The sequence below is a fragment of the Podarcis raffonei genome, chromosome 15 (genome assembly GCF_027172205.1).
Source record: "Podarcis raffonei isolate rPodRaf1 chromosome 15, rPodRaf1.pri, whole genome shotgun sequence".
Classification (NCBI taxonomy): Eukaryota; Metazoa; Chordata; class Lepidosauria; order Squamata; family Lacertidae; genus Podarcis; species Podarcis raffonei.
In genome coordinates, this window is record NC_070616.1 from 3625276 (window position 1) to 3642905 (window position 17630).

General features: G+C 49.4%; 2 protein-coding genes across 2 annotated transcripts; one reads left to right on the forward strand and one right to left on the reverse strand.

Annotated features, from left to right (window-relative positions):
• Nucleotides 1–1063: 1063 nt before the first annotated feature.
• Nucleotides 1064–7199, reverse strand: MRM3 (mitochondrial rRNA methyltransferase 3). The gene is made up of 4 exons (XM_053367874.1): nt 6764–7199; nt 4867–5111; nt 3962–4129; nt 1064–1970 (listed from the first exon to the last, which is right to left on the reverse strand). Exons 1-4 carry the CDS (start codon nt 7090–7092, stop codon nt 1408–1410), a joined length of 1305 nt encoding a protein of 434 aa, XP_053223849.1. The 5' UTR covers nt 7093–7199; the 3' UTR covers nt 1064–1407.
• A 262-nt stretch (nt 7200–7461) lies between these two features.
• GLOD4 (glyoxalase domain containing 4) lies at nt 7462–15546 on the forward strand. The gene is made up of 9 exons (XM_053367866.1): nt 7462–7806; nt 8542–8591; nt 9359–9479; nt 10412–10556; nt 11421–11557; nt 12625–12711; nt 14065–14178; nt 15149–15235; nt 15340–15546. The coding sequence occupies exons 1-9, from the start codon at nt 7717–7719 to the stop codon at nt 15403–15405; spliced, it is 897 nt and encodes a 298-aa protein (XP_053223841.1). The 5' UTR covers nt 7462–7716; the 3' UTR covers nt 15406–15546.
• Nucleotides 15547–17630: the final 2084 nt, after the last annotated feature.

Consider the following 17630-nt stretch of genomic DNA (forward strand, 5'->3'; position numbering starts at 1 on the left):
TTTAAAAGACATTTCTGGCAGATGGCAGCATTCAGGCTTCCATTAAGGGTGGGCAGAGCAGAGCAGAGCAGCCACCTGTCAGTCCAAACTGGCTTTTACAGAACGTTTAAACCTTGCTGGCAATCTGAAATGAGGAGAAGCCTCCGTGGCTTATTAGAAATACACTCAACAAAGAGAGAGGGGAGCAAATCCAGAATTTATTCTGTACAACTCCACATAAACAATGGGAAGATCTCTTTTCCCAGCAGAAAGAGATTTAAAAGCTTGATCTTTAACAGGATGACCGTTTGGCAGATTTGTCTTTTAACTTATTGGCTTAATGCACTAAAACGCTATCTGGGTAAGAAACCTGTGCATCTGATTTGGACAAAAGAGGAGATTGGGAGGGCTAGGAAGGAAATAGATGGAGATTCCCCCCCCCCCAAATCAGGAGTTTACAGGCTCAGGCAGGAAGGGTCATTCAGGAGGAGAAAGAGACACCAACCGGAAAAAGGCCTGAACAAACACATTGCATTGTGAGGAGGGACTACGGCAAGGGAGCTTGTGGCAGCTTGAGGTCACCCGCCAGAGGCGACAAGCTGTGCTGTGCCCTTGGCAAGGGATCAGAGAGGACCTGGTGAGGTCACCCTAGAAGCTGTGCCAGAGGCTGAGTCACGCACCCAGCAATGCACCTTTGCTGCCAGAAAAGGGAGGAGGGGGAAAAAGATGGGTTGGGAATGAAGCTTTTAAAAAAGTACATGCTGGCAGATGCCACAGCCCTGGGGCGCTTGGCTACATTGATTTTGTGCCAGCTTCACAGGGTGAGGGCCTCCGGGCCCAAGGCAAAAGCTTTCTTTGTTATCTCTGAGTTTCAGAATTCAAAACGCATGCAAGATCTGAGAGTCTGGATTGTACCCCTTTAGCCAGCCAGGTATGTGCACTTGGGGCAGGGTCCTGTTCTGGAATGTCCCTCTATAGTTGTTGTTGTTTTTCCTATCAAAGTATCCCTGCATGGAGTTAGCTAGAACCTCAAGGAAAGATCCAAACATTTCCCCCTGAAGTGCTGGTTTTCTAGATGCATGGGTGGAAGGAATTCAAATGCACAGGCACTCCACGTACACATGCCCCCATAAGCCCCAGTGACGCAATGTGGGAAAACAACCGAATGAAGCAGAAAAAGTGTAAAAATGGGGTTGAATGTTTCTGCTGGGCTTTCTTGCAATCACACTTACCTCTCCCAGAGAGCCCTTCCTGGCAAACAGCCTTTTGTAAACTACAGTCTCTTAAGAGACAGTTGCCCCCTCCCTTCCTGTTCACTTCGGCAACCAAGTCAGAGAGAATTGGCTCTCCAAGATGGAGGGGCCAAAACCAAAGGGCAATGTTTGTTTCTCTGAACACCCCCACAGGAAAGACTCCGGCATCTATTCCTCAACAGTTCTGCCAGATCCCGGAAACGGGGTTTCTCCCCGCCTCTGACAGCTTCATCTGCCGCTTTCCTTCGAAGAGGAGGATGCTGGCAGCCATGGCACAGTTCAAGCTGTCCACGCCAGGGACCACTGGGATGACCAGCCGCTTCCCCCCAGTGCTCTGGGCCAGCTGCCTGGCTTCCGTGCTCACGCCGTTGGTCTCCCCACCAATCACCACCGCCGTCGCGGGACCCTCCATCCAGGGCTCAGAGTAAGGCTGGACTTCCAGCCGGCCCGATTCTTGCCTCTCGTCTTCGCTGCCATCCAAATCACGGTCCCAATCCTGCAGAGCCGGCTTCGCCTTCAGGTTGTAGGGCCGCGAGACCCAGCCATGGCTGGCAGCGTTCTGTGCCACTGCCGGTGTGGCCTGTGCCTGTGCCTGGGAGCAGTCAGCCACATGCACACAGGTGTCAGGGACGAGGTAGCTTGGCAGGACCCCCCAGTCTAGGTTGGAAAGGATGGAGAGGCGGAAGTGAGCTCCCATCCCTGCCCGGAGGACTTTGGGCTCCCAGGCGTCGACGCAGCCTGGAGTACGGGGAGAGGGAGAAGGAGAAATGTTAGAAGAGTCTGGAGCAGTCTTGTGGAGAATGACACACTGCTAGGACAATAGGGGTGGGACGCGGGTGGCGCTGTGGGTTAACCACAGAGCCTAGGACTTGCCGATCAGAAGGTCGGCGATTCGAATCCCTGCGGCGGGGTGAGCTCCCGTTGCTCGGTCCCTGCTCCTGCCAACCTAGCAGTTCGAAAGCATGTCAAAGTGCAAGTAGATAAATAGGTACCACTCCGGCGGGAAGGTAAACGGCATTTCCGTGCGCTGCTCTGGTTCGCCAGAAGCGGCTTGGTCATGCTGGCCACATGACCCGGAAGCTGTACGCCGGCTCCCTTGGCCAATAAAGCGAGATGAGCGCCGCAACCCCAGAGTCGGCCATGACTGGACCTAATGGTCAGGGGTCCCTTTAGCTTTAGGACAATAGAGACTTTGAAAAAGAGTGGGAACCTTTTATATTATATTTGCAGAAACAAAGAATTTTGACCTGATGGTAGGATTTAAATAAACATTCACAATTTTATGGATAGTGAATAGATAATGTAATAAAAGGAAAAAATATGACATTTTTAGAAAATAGCAAAATATACTAATGAGGTTAGTAAATCAGAAATGGTAGTCGAGGGAAGTCCAAAAGGGGGGAGGGAGAGATGGTTATGTAAGCTGTATGTTATAAGTATATATGTAATGAGAGAAAAGAAAATTAATTTTAAAAAAAATTAAGAGAATGACACACTGCTGACCTAAAAATATTTTAAGCAACCAGCTAATGACAGGTCTGTGTTAGCATTTCATTTTGCTTTTAATTTTTATTTGTATACCTCCTTTCTATATTACTATACGCAAGGTGATTTACAAGCTGAAGAAACAGCAAAGATCGCACACCTTATAACAATGTGATCCAATAAACAAAAGAAGGAACTCAGGATTCAAGCACCAATGCATTCTCCCTGTGAGCCTCAGGAATGCCTGACTGCCTTTAACAGTGGAGGCAAGCATTGCTAGCAGGAGCAGCAGCCATGGATACTAGCAGCCCTGCTGGTAGATGAAAAAGGCACAGCCCACTTAAGCACTCCTCATTCAAGGAGCCTCTTCGGATGTCACTCAGCAGCTGCCAGCAAGAAACTGGACCACTAGGGTTTGCTAAGAGACTGACTCAGGTTCAGCTGGCCCTAAAAGAACTCTGAAATTTCCCCCTCTACCCTCCCCATCCCTTTTTCCTTTTATGGTGTGACTTTGAGATTGCAAAGCCCAAAGGCATGTGTTGTTTTTTAATTGTAACAAATGCTTCAAAAAATATGAATAGAAAAGTAAACTTCCTTTGGGGAGGCGGGGGGGGGAGGGGGAGGATTCTCATTTCATGAAAGTGGTCGCAATCCCAATTCCACAGATCTTTTTAAAAGATTAAAGGAGGAAGCTTTCCAGAAGCAAAGCCTGCCCCTTTTGCATACCTGAAGCCTTATCAAGTCCTTGAGTCAGGTCAGCTTTGGAGAGGCCCTGCATATCTTACAGCCATAGGTTTGGAAATGTGTCATAACAAAAGCTGCTTTGTTAAAGGGTTAATGGCAACAGGCTTCTTGATTAAGAAAACTCCGTTACCCATCAGTTTTATCTCCTTGGAGCCAAACCGCCCCAAACCCATCAGGTTCTAGTCTTTCTCAGCCTGATGCCTTCAAGTTTGGGACAATTAATTCCCATCAGGCCACAGAATGCAGAGAAAGCCTGAGAGCAGGGACAGGGAATATTTCTGAGCCCTCTCCCCATCTGCAATTTCCAGCAACTGTTATTCAAAGGCATGTTGCAGTTTCTGATTCACTCTCTCTTAAAGCTGTCCAGGTTGGTGGCAGTCACTGCCTCTTGTGGGACCAACCAGCTGGCCTCTGGGAAGACCCCAAACAGGTCCTGCCCCAAGGAGCGGAAGCAGAATTGGAACCCAGCTCTGATCTATCCATAGAGTGACGCTCCCCACCTTTTAGAAGCAGCACCCTGCTGCAGCCTGCTCCAGCAGCTGATCTCAGGAGGGTGCCCATGTTCCCTGGGTCGCGGATGTTGTCGCAGATCAGAGAGAGGGGCAGCGCATGTTCTTGCTGGACTTTTGGGTACGGCATTTTGGCGTGGTCTGGTCTGGAGAAGATTCCTGGAGGAAATGCAGCCAGGGAAGATTCCTTTAGTACAAGGGTGGAGGCTCCTCAGACCCGCAGGCTCAAATGGGCCCCTCGGGACCCTCCCAAAGCCTCTCCCCAGGCCACACCCCCTACTGGCCCTGCTTCACACACCCCATGAGTGACTGAAATTCTGGAGTGCCACTTCCAGTCAGTGTAGACACTACTGAGCTAGATGGGTCAATACAGTCTGACTCAGTATAAGGCAGCTTCCCATGTTCCTCTTTAAACCAGCCCCTCATAAGGACTAGAATCTTGTTTTAATTTCAGGAAAAGAGCTGTGACTCCGAGACAAAGTACAGTGGTACCTCTGGTTATGTATTTAATTCGTTCCAGAGGTCCGTTCTTAACCTGAAACTATTCTTAACCTGAAGCACCACTTCAGCTAATGGGGCCTCCCACTGCTGCTGCGCCGCTGGAGCATGATTTCTGTTCTCATCCTGAAGCAAAGTTCTTAACCCAAGGTACTATTTCTGGGTTAGCAGAGTCTGTAACCTGAAGCGTCTGTAACCTGAAGCGTATGTAACCCGAGGTACCACTGTATCAGCCTCTCCCTGGTTTAATTTCCAGCACTTCCAGCTTGGGCTGGGAATATCCTCTTGTCTGAGACCCTGCAGAGCTGCTGCCAGCCAGTGTGAATGTTACTGAGCTCAGAGGGACTAACGGCCTGCCTGTGTATAAGGCAGCCTCCCTACGTTCCTGATGAACTTACCAATCACACCCTGAGATGTGATGACATCAGACCAGGTCTTGAGGTCTTCAAACTTCACCTTAACAAGGCTGACGCCTTTCAGCTTGTCCACTGGCAGTTCCTTCAAATGCTCTATGGCACTGAAGAAGAGTGTCTGGGGAACGGCGCCAGCTGCCAGCGCGTCGGTGATGAGTCGCCTGCCCTCCAGCAGGATCTTCCCGTGTCTCTCGCGAAATGACCTGGACTTGGCAAGTGTCACCACTTTGCTGCAGAGAAACAGATCCGTCAAGCCCACAAACTTTTCTTCCCCAGGCTGGTTGACAAATGTTATCTGTAGCCCAAAAAAATGACAACCACCAAAAGCGATAGAGCACATCAGCCTGCTCAACCAGAGGTGGTTCTTTCAACAGAAACAAATCCAAAATGTGCACAACTGTTTCCATTTACAACAAGCCCCCCAATACCAGGAGAATGGTTGTAGCTCCACGGTACAGCCTCAGTGTTTCATTCACAAGGCTCCAGGTTCAATCCTTGGCATCTCCTGGGAGGGTTGCCTTCCTGAAGTCATGGAAAGTCACTGCTAGGCAGTGCAGACAATTCTGAGCTAGATGGACGGGTTGCTCTAACTTGCTATAAGGCTGCTTTCTGTATCAACCCATCCAATCTCCATCACATCCTTCTGCAGCCTTTTTCTGCCAAACAAAAAACTAGAGAGGATGTGTATCTATGGTGCGGGAAGGAAAACTTACCCTGCTTCCAGAGCCACATGGAAGACTGACTAAATGAAAGCCATGTGGACTTAGGGACATTGGGAAGTTGCACTGCCTTGCTTGCCAGAGAGCATCATTGCAAGGGGGCAAATAACCCAGCTCATTTGTTTCCTCTACCCTTCCCTTCTCCTGCCGCATCATAATTCAAAAGCATCAATTCTTTGGCGATCAGCCTTCTTTATGATCCAGCTCTCACTTCCATACATCACTACTGGGATGTATGGAAGTGAGAGCTGGACCATCAAGAAGGCTGATCGCCGAAGAATGGATGCTTTTGAATTCTGGTGCTGGAGGAGACTCTTGAGAGTCCCATGGACTGCAAGAAGATCAAACCTCCCCATTCTGAAGGAAATCAGCCCTGAGTGCTCACTGGAAGGACAGATCCTGAAGCTGAGGCTCCAATACTTTGGCCACCTCAGGAGAAGAGAAGACTCCCTGGAAAAGACCCTGATGTTGGGAAAGATGGAGGGCACAAGGAGAAGGGGACGACAGAGGACGAGATGCGACCAGCATGAGTTTGACCAAACTGCGGGAGGGAGTGGAAGACAGGAGTGCCTGGCGTGCTCTGGTTCATGGGGTCACGAAGAGGCGGACACGACTAAACGTCTAAATGACGACAACACCCTTCCCTTCTGTTTTTCCTTTCACGCTGCAAATACTCAAGACTGCGAATTAGCAGACAGAGAAGACTGCCTAATCTTTTAATATACAGTTGGCACTTTTTTCCCAAGTAGTTTAAAAACGCTTCTTATCAAGTTTTAATATTATTATTATAGGAAACCAGTGTGCTGCAGCGGCTGAAATGTTGGGTTAGGCACTCTGGCAGACCAGAGTTCAAATCATCTCAGCCGTGAAGCAGTCATGCTCTCCCAGCCTAATTAACCTCACAGGGTTCGTGTGGGAATAAAATGGGGAAAGAACCCTGCTGGTGGAAGGGTGGGGTTTAAATGCAACAAACAAACATTTCCATCCTTCTCTGGCTCCCATCCACCCAGAACTGCAACTCCCAGAGGCCCTTGCGCGCAGCCTTTCTCGCCTGCCCTGGTGGCTCTTGGGAGTTGTAGTCCCTTTCCCATTCGTCGCTTCCCGGCCTCCGCCCGTGCCCAACAACAACCCCCAGAATGCCTTGCGCGCACGCGTGGCCTTGCCTAAGTCTCTTGTCTCCGGATTGCGCCTTCTGGAAGCAGAGTTCCGCTTCTTTGCGTTCCGGCCCCTTCTTCTCTTCTTTCGCGGCCGCTGCCTTTGGGGCCTTGCTCTCCCAGCCGGCCTGGTCCCGAGGCTTCTTCGAAGGGCCGGCCTTGGGCTGAGGGGGGCCGGGGACGACCTGTCGTTGCTCCTCCCGCGTCTCCGCGACGGAGGGCAGCACGCGGACGGGGCTCCTCTTCAGCGCGCGGACCCCTCGCCGCCCGGCCGCGCTGCCCAAGGCCGGCCTGAGCAGCAAGAAGGGGGCTCGCGCTCCCCTCATGAAGGCCGCCATATTGGTTCCTGGCGCGGGCGTCGAGCGGGATTTCCCCTTCTCCGACTATCGCGAGATATCCGTTACTAATGGCAACAGCGTCCTTTTTTTATATACCGGCCCTAAAAAGCCATAGAGATGGAAGAGGGGCGTAAAAACGTTTGTTCGCAACTTCCAGGAGACATTCGGAAGCGGCCATTGGCTGAGAGTCCCTTGTAGAGATATGGCATAGTAGTCATGGTTGCGGTTTCCAGGCTCACACTTTTAAGATGCACCCGACATGGTGTTCACCATAGATATATAAAGTTTTAGAGACACCACTCAACGTTCGTGGAAAAATATGAATTATAGAAGCCTTCAAAAATAAGTTTTATCGTTTTCAAGAGCGCTGTCTGATTTGAGGCGACAGCGCTCTTGAAAAAGATAAAACTTATTTTTGAAGGCTTCTAAAATTCATTTTAAAAGTTGCCTCAGGTTTAGGCGGCGTGTCGTGACGTCATTCCCACGCGCCAGAAAGGGGAGAGGATAAATACAAAACCAACCCCACCCCCTGAATCAGGCGACCGCGCTTGCTCGCGAATCACTTCTGTGTGGGCGGATTTGCGCGTGAGGCGGAGTCTGGCAAGAAAGACAAGACCGCTGAATATGAAGGCTCGGCGGGCGCTGCATTTCGTGTTCAAAGTGGGCGACCGAGCCGAGACCGCGCGCTTCTACCGGGATGTACTGGGCATGCGCGTAAGTGGGGGCGCGAGGCGGTGGGCGGTTAGGAAGCGGCCTTGGCTGTTTGGGGGGAGGGCTTTTTGAGGCAGGGATGACGTCACGACTACGGGTGCCCCAGGGTCCCAAGCCACGCGGGAACGAGTTGGTTTGGTTTTTGAGCGTCTTCCCCTAGAGCGGCTAGTTAATTACGGCGGCCTCTTTGGCCCAATCTTTCCTGAAGATGCGGCGTTTGCTTTCGTGAACGTTTGCAGCTCCTGATTACGCCGCAGAGCGGCGCACTTAGTTTTTCAGGAATGCATTGATTTTATATAAGTAACAAACTTCAGGAAAAAAATCTGCGTGTGTCTCTGTATATCTATATAGATAGAGTCACATGTTGCGTTTAAGATCACTTTGGAATAATAATAACAACAACAATAATAATAATAATAACTTATTTATTTATACCCCACCCATCTGGCTGAGTTTCCCCAGCCACTCTGGGCGGCTCCCAATTGAGTGTTAAAAGCAATACAGCATCAAGTATTAAAAACTTCCCTAAACAGGCCTGCCTTCAGATGTCTTTTAAAAGATAAGATAGCTGCTTATTTCCTTGACATCTGAAGGGAGGGTGTTCCACAGGGCGGGCGCCTTGTGTTAAAATGCAATATTAAAAACAATTTTAAAAATAGTGTCCCCAAAGCATGCACGTCAAAAGTGTCAAAAGCCTTCTTGTTTGTGCCTTAATGTTATTTTTTTAAAAACAAACAGGTTCTAAGGCATGAAGAATTTGAAGAAGGCTGCAAGGCCACTTGTAACGGGTACGTCGTCTTCATTTTCGTTGTTTCTCATCAAAGCGGACGTTTCCCTCGACACTCTTGAGCAGGCCTAGGCAAACTCGGCCTTCCAGATGTTTTCGGACTACAACTCCCATCATCCCTAGCTAACAGGACCAGTGGTCAGGGATGGTGGGAGTTGTAGTACCAAAACATCTGGAGGGCCAAGTTTACCTAGGCCTGCTCTTGAGTGTTTGGAGGCAGTAGCCCCAAAGGGGTGGAGAGCTCTGAGGCAGGTGCTGCTGCCTGACAACACAAGCTTCTTCTGCCAATAGTGCCTGCGATATAAATGCTCCCTCGCTTCCCATTGGCTGACCTTCTGTGACATCATGGGACGGGCGCAACAATTCTACCTGTGTATAGTGCCAGTGTCTGGATAGAATGCTGCCCTTCAAATGAGTGCAGTGTTGGGTGGAAAGGAGTTGTGAACCATTGATGAGAGTAGAAGACTGGGAAGGTAGATGGGAAACTAATCAGAATAGAAAAAAGCTGCCAATCTGACCTGGTATGTCTGCCCATCAATCAAGCCCTTGATTGCCCTCTCTGACTGGCAGTGGCTTTCCAGAGTTTCAGGAAAGAGTCTCGCTCAACCCTACCCAGAGATGCCAGACTTGGGACCTTCTCATGCAAGGCATGTTCTCTGCCATTACGTTGGCATCTGAGTGATCTGAAGAACCCCAGAGGAGAGGAAGATGTAGGCTTTTTTCCTCCTAAGTTATTGCAATACAAATAAAAGGCAGCTGTGTTTCTAGCCCCTATGACGGCAAGTGGAGTAAAACGATGGTGGGCTACGGCCCAGAAGACAACCACTTCGTCGCGGAGCTAACCTACAATTACGGAATTGGAGATTACCGCCTCGGCAACGATTTCCTGGTAGGCACCGCTTCATTCGGTTGATAAGTGAGAAGGTTTGCAAAGTACATTGGTTCTGGGATCGCTAAGGCTTAGTTTCGGCCTAAAAGAACGGGTGAAATGAACAAAGCACTGAGTAGGCCCTGGGAGTGCGGTGGGCCACATTTCTCTTTATAGGAAAGGTAAAAAGCTCTGCGGTTGCTGTTGGGGGACTTTGGAGTTTGCATAGCAAAGGGACTAGTGAGCTTTTGTGGACTGTGTGTTCTGAGACTTGGAGTCTTCGATTGGGGTAGGGTTAGGTGTACTGCAGGGGTTAGGAAACCTTTGGCCCTCCTGATGCTGCTAAACTACAACTCCCATCAGCACCAGCAAGCATGGCCAATGGGCACAGAGGATGGGAGCTGCAGTTAAGCAAAATCTTGCTCAGTGCCCTCCATCAAAAAATTCCAGGACGGTTTTGATCTGTTCTTAGTCAATTTTTATTTTAACTTTTGGAAAGTCTTAAATTATTGTTAATTTTTCTTATTGATGATTTTATTCTTTCTGTAAAGTGCTTTGAGGGTTTTTCTTTTACAAGCAAGCAGTGTATAAGTTTTATGAAATGAAAAAAATTGTAAAGAAAAATGGCCTTGTCTAGAGAGGCCGGTCAGAAAGCGAGACCTCTGAAGCCTATCCAACAGCTTGGGCACTTTCAGAAACTTTAAAGGTCAAAAATGGCAGGCAGGTGTTATTTTTTTATACTGCTACAACTTCTACATTTATATCCCACTTTTACTCCAAGGAGCTCAAGGCGGTGAGCATGTTTCCCCCCTCCTCCTCTTGCCATTTTATTGCAAACACAACCCTGTGAGGCAGGTTAGGCTGAGAAAGAGCAATTGGCCCCAGGTCATCCAGGGCTGTGATTCTGGGGTTATTTTCTTCTTATGATTTTCTTCTTCTTCTTGCCATGCCAGGGGATGACTATTGTGTCCAGCCAGGCTGTGAGCAATGCCAAAAAGCTGCAGTGGCCGCTCAAAGAGATCTCAGCAGGCGTCTACGAAACAGAAGCCCCAGGAGGCTACAAGTTCTGCCTGGAAGACAAAACGTCATCAAAGGAAGGTAAAGAGGGGGTGCCATATGATACTCTGTAGTTAGGATGACAGTGGATTCATCTGCCCGTGGAGATTCAGCCTTCTGAAAAATATTCTTTTCCTTCAAGCTTATGCAGGCAGTTAAGAATGCCTCTTTCGACAATTGCTAACTGATTTCTGATTTTAATTACCGAATTTTTCGCTCTATAAGACGCACCTAGTTTTTGGAGGAGGAAAACAAGAAAAAAAATATTCTGAATCTCAGAAGCCAGAATAGCAAGAGGGATCACTGTGCAGTGAAAGCAGCAATCCCTCTTGTTGTTCTGGCTTCTGGGATAGCTGCACAGCCTGCATTCGCTCCATAAGATGCACACACATTTCCCCTTACTTTTTAGGAGGGCAAAAGTGAGTCTTATAGAGCAAAAAATACGGTATTTGATATGGCTTCCATCGTATTGTTTTTATGTTCAATTGCTGCAAACTGCAAAATAATGAATCAGCAGTACAGTCAACCCCCAATGGACGCGCGTTCAATATGTGTACGACTGTGCATACGCTCATCATGCCAAACCCCCGGAAGTGACCTAAAAATGTCACAAAAAGGAGCAGAACTTAGCTGGGTGGGGGTGGAACTGGGTCGGAATAGGGTGTTTGCAGGCTTTTAAAAAGGTGTTTCGAATATACGCAGTTTCGCTGACGTGTGCAGTGACCAGAACATAACCCCTGCGTAAATGCGGGTGGGGGAGAGGCGTTGCCTGTATATAACCAGTTTTTATAAAGAATAACAATAAAGTTGGGGAGAGGAACTACCAGCCACCAGCCCCGAATTTCTTGCAATCCTCAATCCGGTGCCTAAAGCCCACCCATTTGTGAAGCTCTTCCGTTCTTCCAGATCCTGTGCTGAAGGTTACTTTGGCCGTGTCCAGCCTGCAGAAATCTGTGGAATACTGGTCCAAGTTCCTGGGCATGAAGCTGTACGAGAAGGACGAAGACAAACAGAAGGCTCTGCTCGGCTATGGAGATAACCAGGTGAGGCTGAAGGGGCACCAGGCAGCTGAGGGGATCCTCAGGGCATCTTCCAGGTATGTGTGGCAGAGACAGGGGCCACCATTCCAGCTTCTGCAGTGGTTGGGCGTCTATGGCTCTCAGTACCCAGCATGTCACGACTGGACCTAATGGTCAGGGGTCCCTTTCCCTTTTGAAGGGACGTGGGTGGCGCTGTGGGTTAAACCACAGAGCCTAGGGCTTGCTGATCAGAAGGTCGGCAGTTGGAATCCCTGCGACGGGGTGAGCTCCCGTTGCTCAGTCCCAGCTCCTGCCAACCTAGCAGTTCAAAAGCACCTCAAAGTGCAAGTAGATAAATAGGTACCGCTCTGGCGGGAAGGTAAACGGCATTTCCGTGCGCTGCTCTGGTTTGCCAGAAGTGGCTTGGTCATGCTGTATGCCGGCTCCCTCGGCCAATAAAGCGAGATGAGCACCGCAACCCCAGAGTCGGCCACGACTGGACCTAATGGTCAGGGGTCCCTTTCCCTTTCCTTCCTTTCTACCCAGCACTGTGTACCAGGCGCTGTGGTCTAAAGCACTGAGCCTAGGGCTTGCCGATCGGAAGGTAGGCGGTTCGAATCCCTGCGACAGGGTGAGCTCCCGTTGCTCGGTCCCTGCTCCTGCCAACCTAGCAGTTAGAAAGCATGTCAAAGTGCAAGTAGATAAATAGGTACCACCCTGGCATGAAGGTAAACGGCGTTTCGGTGCGCTGCTCTGGTTTGCCAGAAGTGGCTTAGTCATGCTGGCCACATGACCCGGAAGCTGTTCGCCTGCTCCCTCGGCCTATAGAGCGAGATGAGCGCCGCAACCCCAGAGTCGTCTGCGACTGGACCTAATGGGCAGGGGTCCCTTTACCTTATCCAGCACTGTTAACAAACTGTACAGTTCCCAGGATTCCATCGGAGAAGTCATGTGCTTTAAATGGATGGCATGGATGCCACCGCTCTCTTCGCAAGCCCCACTTCTGCTGTTGCTGCTGCTGCTGCTGAGGCACCAGTCTACGTTGCAAACCCAGTGGCCTGATTTCCTTTCCTTTTATTTCTCTCTTCCAGTGTAAGCTGGAGTTGCAGGGCATCGGCCAAGCCGTGGACCACGGGGCAGCCTTTGGGAGGATCGCCTTCTCCTGCCCCAAGGAAGAGGTCAGTGGGGATTGCTTACAAGATTTGTCAGGCAGGGGCTGCCGCTCAAGTGGTAGATGGAAGGTCCCAGGTTCGGTTCCTGGCGGCATCTCCAGGTCGGGCTGGGAGGGACTCCTGCACGAAATCTTGCAGAGCCCCTGCCAGTCAGAGTAGAGAACACTGAGGTAGGCCCAGTGGCCTGGACTTGGTGTCAGGCAGCTTCTCATGTTCCTAATATTCCCAACAAGACAAAGGCAACTTTACCTTGAAATAAATGCTTAGTGGGGAAATATCAAAGGCGTGCGACACCTGTTCATAAATAAAAAGGATGAATGCCTACCTATCTGTTCATTAAAGTCCTTCTTCACGCAGAACCCAGTGAAGCTGTGGTGCTCACTCTTGCAGTGGCAGGTATGGCTTCAAAAGAGGATTGGGCAATTTCATGGAGGAAAAGACAGCCAATGTTTACTAGTCACAGTGACTGTGCTCTGTCTCCCAATGCTTCTGAATGCCAGTTCCTGGAAACCACAAGAGAGAGTTTCTCTTGTCCTCGGGTCCCACTTGCAGAATCCCCACAGGGGCCTCTGGGAGGCCACTGTAAGAACAGGTTGCTGGGCTAGAGGGGCCGCTGCCCCTTCTTCTTACAGTCTTTTTTTTATTCATTTCCCTTTTTCATTCATTCTATACATCTCATATTCATAACATTTACTATGCGTTCCTCCCTCCCTCCCCTCCTGGGCTTCCCCCAACTTCTGATTTGTTTCTCCTTTCACCCATTTTGCTACCTCCTAAAAGAAAAAACTACTAATAACATATTTATACAATAACATCAAACATAAAAATAACAATGAATACGCCATATTATTTCTCTATCTTCTACACATTTTCTAATACTAATAATGTGAATGTTTATTTAAATCTCTTCTTACAGTCTTAATTCAGCTAGTTCTTGACTACTGTAAATGGATTCATTTGGCTTATTTATTTATTTGATGACATTTGGATCCCAACTTTCCTCCAAGGAGCACAAGGCGGCGTCCATACTACTCCTCCCTGTTTTATCCCCCACAATAACCCTGCCAGGTAGGTTAGGCTGAGAGACAGGGACTGTCCCAAGGTTGCCCAAGGAGCTTTGTGGCCAAGTGAGGATTTGAACCCTGATCTCCCAGTCTGGCACCCTAACCACTACACCTTAAACACAACTGGAAGGGATTCTTCAAAAACTATTTGACATCCACGTTCTAGATTTCTTTCATTAAAGGTGCTCAAAGATTTTCCAAAAGAGAAATGGGCTTCCTCTTCTCTTCCCTCGCTCAAAACGGACGCATTCGCACTCTGCTGATTTTCCCTTCCCCGTTTTGTTTGTCCTCCAAGTTGCCCGGCATCGAAGCCTTGATGAAGAAGGAAGGCCAGAAGATCTTGACCCCCCTCGTGAGCCTGGACACGCCTGGGAAAGCGACGGTTCAAGTGGTCATCCTGGCGGATCCCGTGAGTGCAGCCTCAAAACAGCTTTTGGGCCTCCAATGTAGGTCAGGAACGAGGGCTCTGTGGCCAGGTGTCGTTAGACTCCAACTCCCATCAGCCCCAGTTGCAGCAGGGCCAGTGGTCATGGGCAATGGGAGATGTAGTCCATCAGCATCTGGAGGGCTACAGGGTCCCCTATCCTTGATCCCATGAAGCAGCATTCCCTACTTGTGTGCAAGTGATGAAGGAATGTCTCTGTTTAGCAGAGGGAGTCTTTTCTGAGAGAGGAGAATTCCTCTTCTTGGAGCAACGATTGACAAAGCTGTAGACCTTCAAATGTAGGACTTCCGACTCCTACCATCTCTATGGGTTCCTGTATATGTAGTGCATGCGGAGGAAAAATTTTAACACATCGCAGAGTTCCCAAAAAATAAACCAGAGGCAATTTCATCCAGCAGAGCTTTACTGCTGCTGAAGGCAAATGAGCACAATGGTCACAAATCCAATACATTCAGGATTGGCACAGGCCATAAGAAATCGAGTTACAGCAGACTTAACCATAACTTATAATAAGACTAAACCTTAACACTATAGCATACAGAACAGAACACCACACCAGAACACACAGAGAAAAGAAAAAGTGTGAAACAGAACCCAGGCCTGACTATTATATCAGCATGACCTTGACAGAAAGGCTAAGGAACCAGTTTAAACCAGCTGTACTCAGCTTCCCAGAAGGAATAACCCAAACACCAGAAACCACCTGCCTGTTTCTTTCACGTAGAAAGAAACCTTCCAGAACACTCTTGAACTAAGCAGAACAGGAAAGACCTCTACACATCAGATCAATACCTTCTGTACTAAGAAATGCAAACTGACAGTATATCCCCCAAATAATTGCCAGCTCCCTTGAGTAGCGACTGCGACCGCCGTGGCAAATGTCGCTTCCCTTCAGGTGACCCCTTTGCTGTTCCTCCTCTTCCACCTGCTTTAGGACGGCCACGAAATCTGCTTCGTCGGGGACGAGGCCTTCAGAGAACTTTCAAAGGTGGACCCAAACGGTGGGAAACTCTTAGACGAGGTGAGTCTCCCCCTTTCAACGTTTATTCCAAATTAAAGGTGATCCAAGGGCTCAGCTTCTCTCCTCCGCGATGCGGCTCACGGCTTTCCTCTACTCTCCTGCAGGCAATGGCGGCCGACAAGAGCCACGAATGGTTTGCCAAACGTAACACCCCAAAGCCTTCCGCTTAGGTGGGGAATCGTCTGGTTGGCTGCGTCTTTTGTGGGGACCTGGGAAAGGAGGCCGTCGGCCATACTTTCTGCGCACGTGGATGAGTAGTGCTGCTATCGCTTGGAACTCCTCTTTTAATTAAATTAATTATGGTTTCCTTCCTTCCTCTTTTGAATCTGTTCCTTTCTTGTGTGTGTATGGAGCGGGGGGAGGCCTCTTGGCTGCTACGGATGCAGCCTGCAAAAGTGTGATGATTCGCCAAAGCAAAACGCCGCTGCATGTCACTGTCCTGTCCAGTGTTTCAAATGCACACACCCCTTTGAGAACTTTTCTGTGCGACTCAGCCAGCGATAGATAGATAGACAGACAGACAGACAGACAGACAGACAGACAGACAGACAGTCTATCCTACTGTGCATTCCTGCTGTCTAAAAGGACAGGCCCCCTTCCCCCAAATTGTTGGGACCGTACCACTCTATCTTGCAAAATGTATGTTTTTAAGTGCCGCATTTCTACTAAATTCTCTGCACCCAGAAATTCTAGCAGACCGTTGCCAGAAAACAAATGCCAGAGCCCCTGTCTTGCATGCAGAAGCTCCCACAATTCGATCCTCAGCACCTCCGGGTTAAAGGGATTAGTTAGCGGCAGGTGATGAGGAAAGAGCTGCCTGAAAGATGGGCGGCAGCTGCCAGTCAGAGCAGGCAGCAGTGGCCTTGATGGAGAAAGTGTCTGACCTATAGAAGGCTGCTCCCTAAGCTGCTTAAGCACGTCAGGAAAAGGTTTAAGGAGCAGGTTTGGTGCTCCTTTTCAGGCAAGGCATTTGCCACGGCGGTACAGTCCTCCAACCCTCGCAGGGCTGTACCACAAAACTAAGCCCAGTGCACCGCTCCCAATTTGAAACGACAAAATACTGCAAGGTGACGCTGGAGAGCTTCTCAAGGGGCCTTTTATTGCCTTAACCGCCAGAGATCGTCGGAGCGGAAGATGACTGAAGCGACCTGGAAGCCGGGTCCCCCGCAGCCCTCTCCGCAGTCATCGGCTGTCCTTCTTCTCCAGCTCCTCCACCCTGGTGATGTGGACCTCCTCAGCGGCTTCCTCCTCCGAAAGGTCTCGGTGGTCGCTTCCTGCCTCCCTTGTCGCTTTGGATTTTAGGTCGTGGCTGGCCAGGCAGGGGGCGGCCCTCTTGTGCAGCAGATCCATGACGGAGACGGACCCTTTCACTTGCGAGACCAGGCCAGTGGCTTTCTCAAGCTCAGCCTGTGACATGTTGTCATGAGCGCGCCTTCCTTCTGACCTGTGCACAGGGCCTTTCTCGAGATCAGGTGCGAGTCATGCTTGAAAGGGCTGTCCCTGTGTTCCAAACAGAGGGCAGGAAAAGGAGCCTATTATTGTTGATGTTGTTACTGTTCTTCTTATTATTATTGTTATTATTATTAATTAGTATTAAGGTGAGCATCGCCTTACCCCATACAGCGGTACCTCGGGTTAAGTACTTAATTCGTTCCAGAGGCCCGTACTTAACCTGAAACTGTTCTTAACCTGAAGCACCACTTTAGCTAATGGGGCCTCCTGCTGCCACCGCGCCGCCAGAGCACGATTTCTGTTCTCATCCTGAAGCAAAGTTCTTAACCTGAAGCACTATTTCTGGGTTAGCGGAGTCTGTAACCTGAAGCGTATGTAACCTGAGGTACCACTGTACAGTGGTACCTTTAGATACTAACGGGATCCATTCCAGAGCCCCGTTCGCATCCAGAAGCAAACGTAAGTAGCGATTGCACGTCTGCGCGCACGTCGCTTTTCGCCGCTTCTGCGCATGCGCGTGACATCATTTTTGAGCGTCTGCGCATGCGCTAGCGGCGAAACCCGGAAGTAAAGCGCTCCATTACTTCCGGGTTGCCGCAGAGCGCAACTCGAACGCGCTCAACTCGAAGCGTATTCAACGCGAGGTATGACCGTATATGCCCTCTTGGCTGTTTCAATCTGCAGAACTGGCCCTGTGACGGGTGCCACATAACGGCCATTTGTAAGAACTCAAGCTGTTAGTGTGGCAGCACTTACACTTTGGAACTCCCTGCCTATTGATACAAGGCGGGCGTTTTCACCATACTCTTTCCGGCGCTTGCTAAAAACATTTTTGTTTAGACAAGCCTAGCCAGATATTTGGAATGCTGATGCGTGTTCAGTTTGTTGCGAAATGTTTTGAATGCTTTAATTGTTTTTACTTATAATCTTATTCTTTTGGTAA

What these genes read in the sequence shown, in the direction of transcription:
- MRM3 (XM_053367874.1), bottom strand. Translation starts at nt 7,092, where the DNA reads ATGGCGGCCTTCATGAGGGGAGCGCGAGCCCCCTTCTTGCTGCTCAGG. An exon ending in TCCGGAGACAAGAGACTTAG is followed by an intron (nt 5,112 to 6,763) that starts GCAAGGCCACGC and finishes GTTTCTCTGCAG; the next exon opens with CAAAGTGGTGACACTTGCCA. An exon ending in CAGGGTGCTGCTTCTAAAAG is followed by an intron (nt 1,971 to 3,961) that starts GTGGGGAGCGTC and finishes CCCGTACTCCAG; the next exon opens with GCTGCGTCGACGCCTGGGAG.
- GLOD4 (XM_053367866.1), top strand. Translation starts at nt 7,717, where the DNA reads ATGAAGGCTCGGCGGGCGCTGCATTTCGTGTTCAAAGTGGGCGACCGA. An exon ending in CAAAACGTCATCAAAGGAAG is followed by an intron (nt 10,557 to 11,420) that starts GTAAAGAGGGGG and finishes CCGTTCTTCCAG; the next exon opens with ATCCTGTGCTGAAGGTTACT. An exon ending in TCTCCTGCCCCAAGGAAGAG is followed by an intron (nt 12,712 to 14,064) that starts GTCAGTGGGGAT and finishes TTGTCCTCCAAG; the next exon opens with TTGCCCGGCATCGAAGCCTT.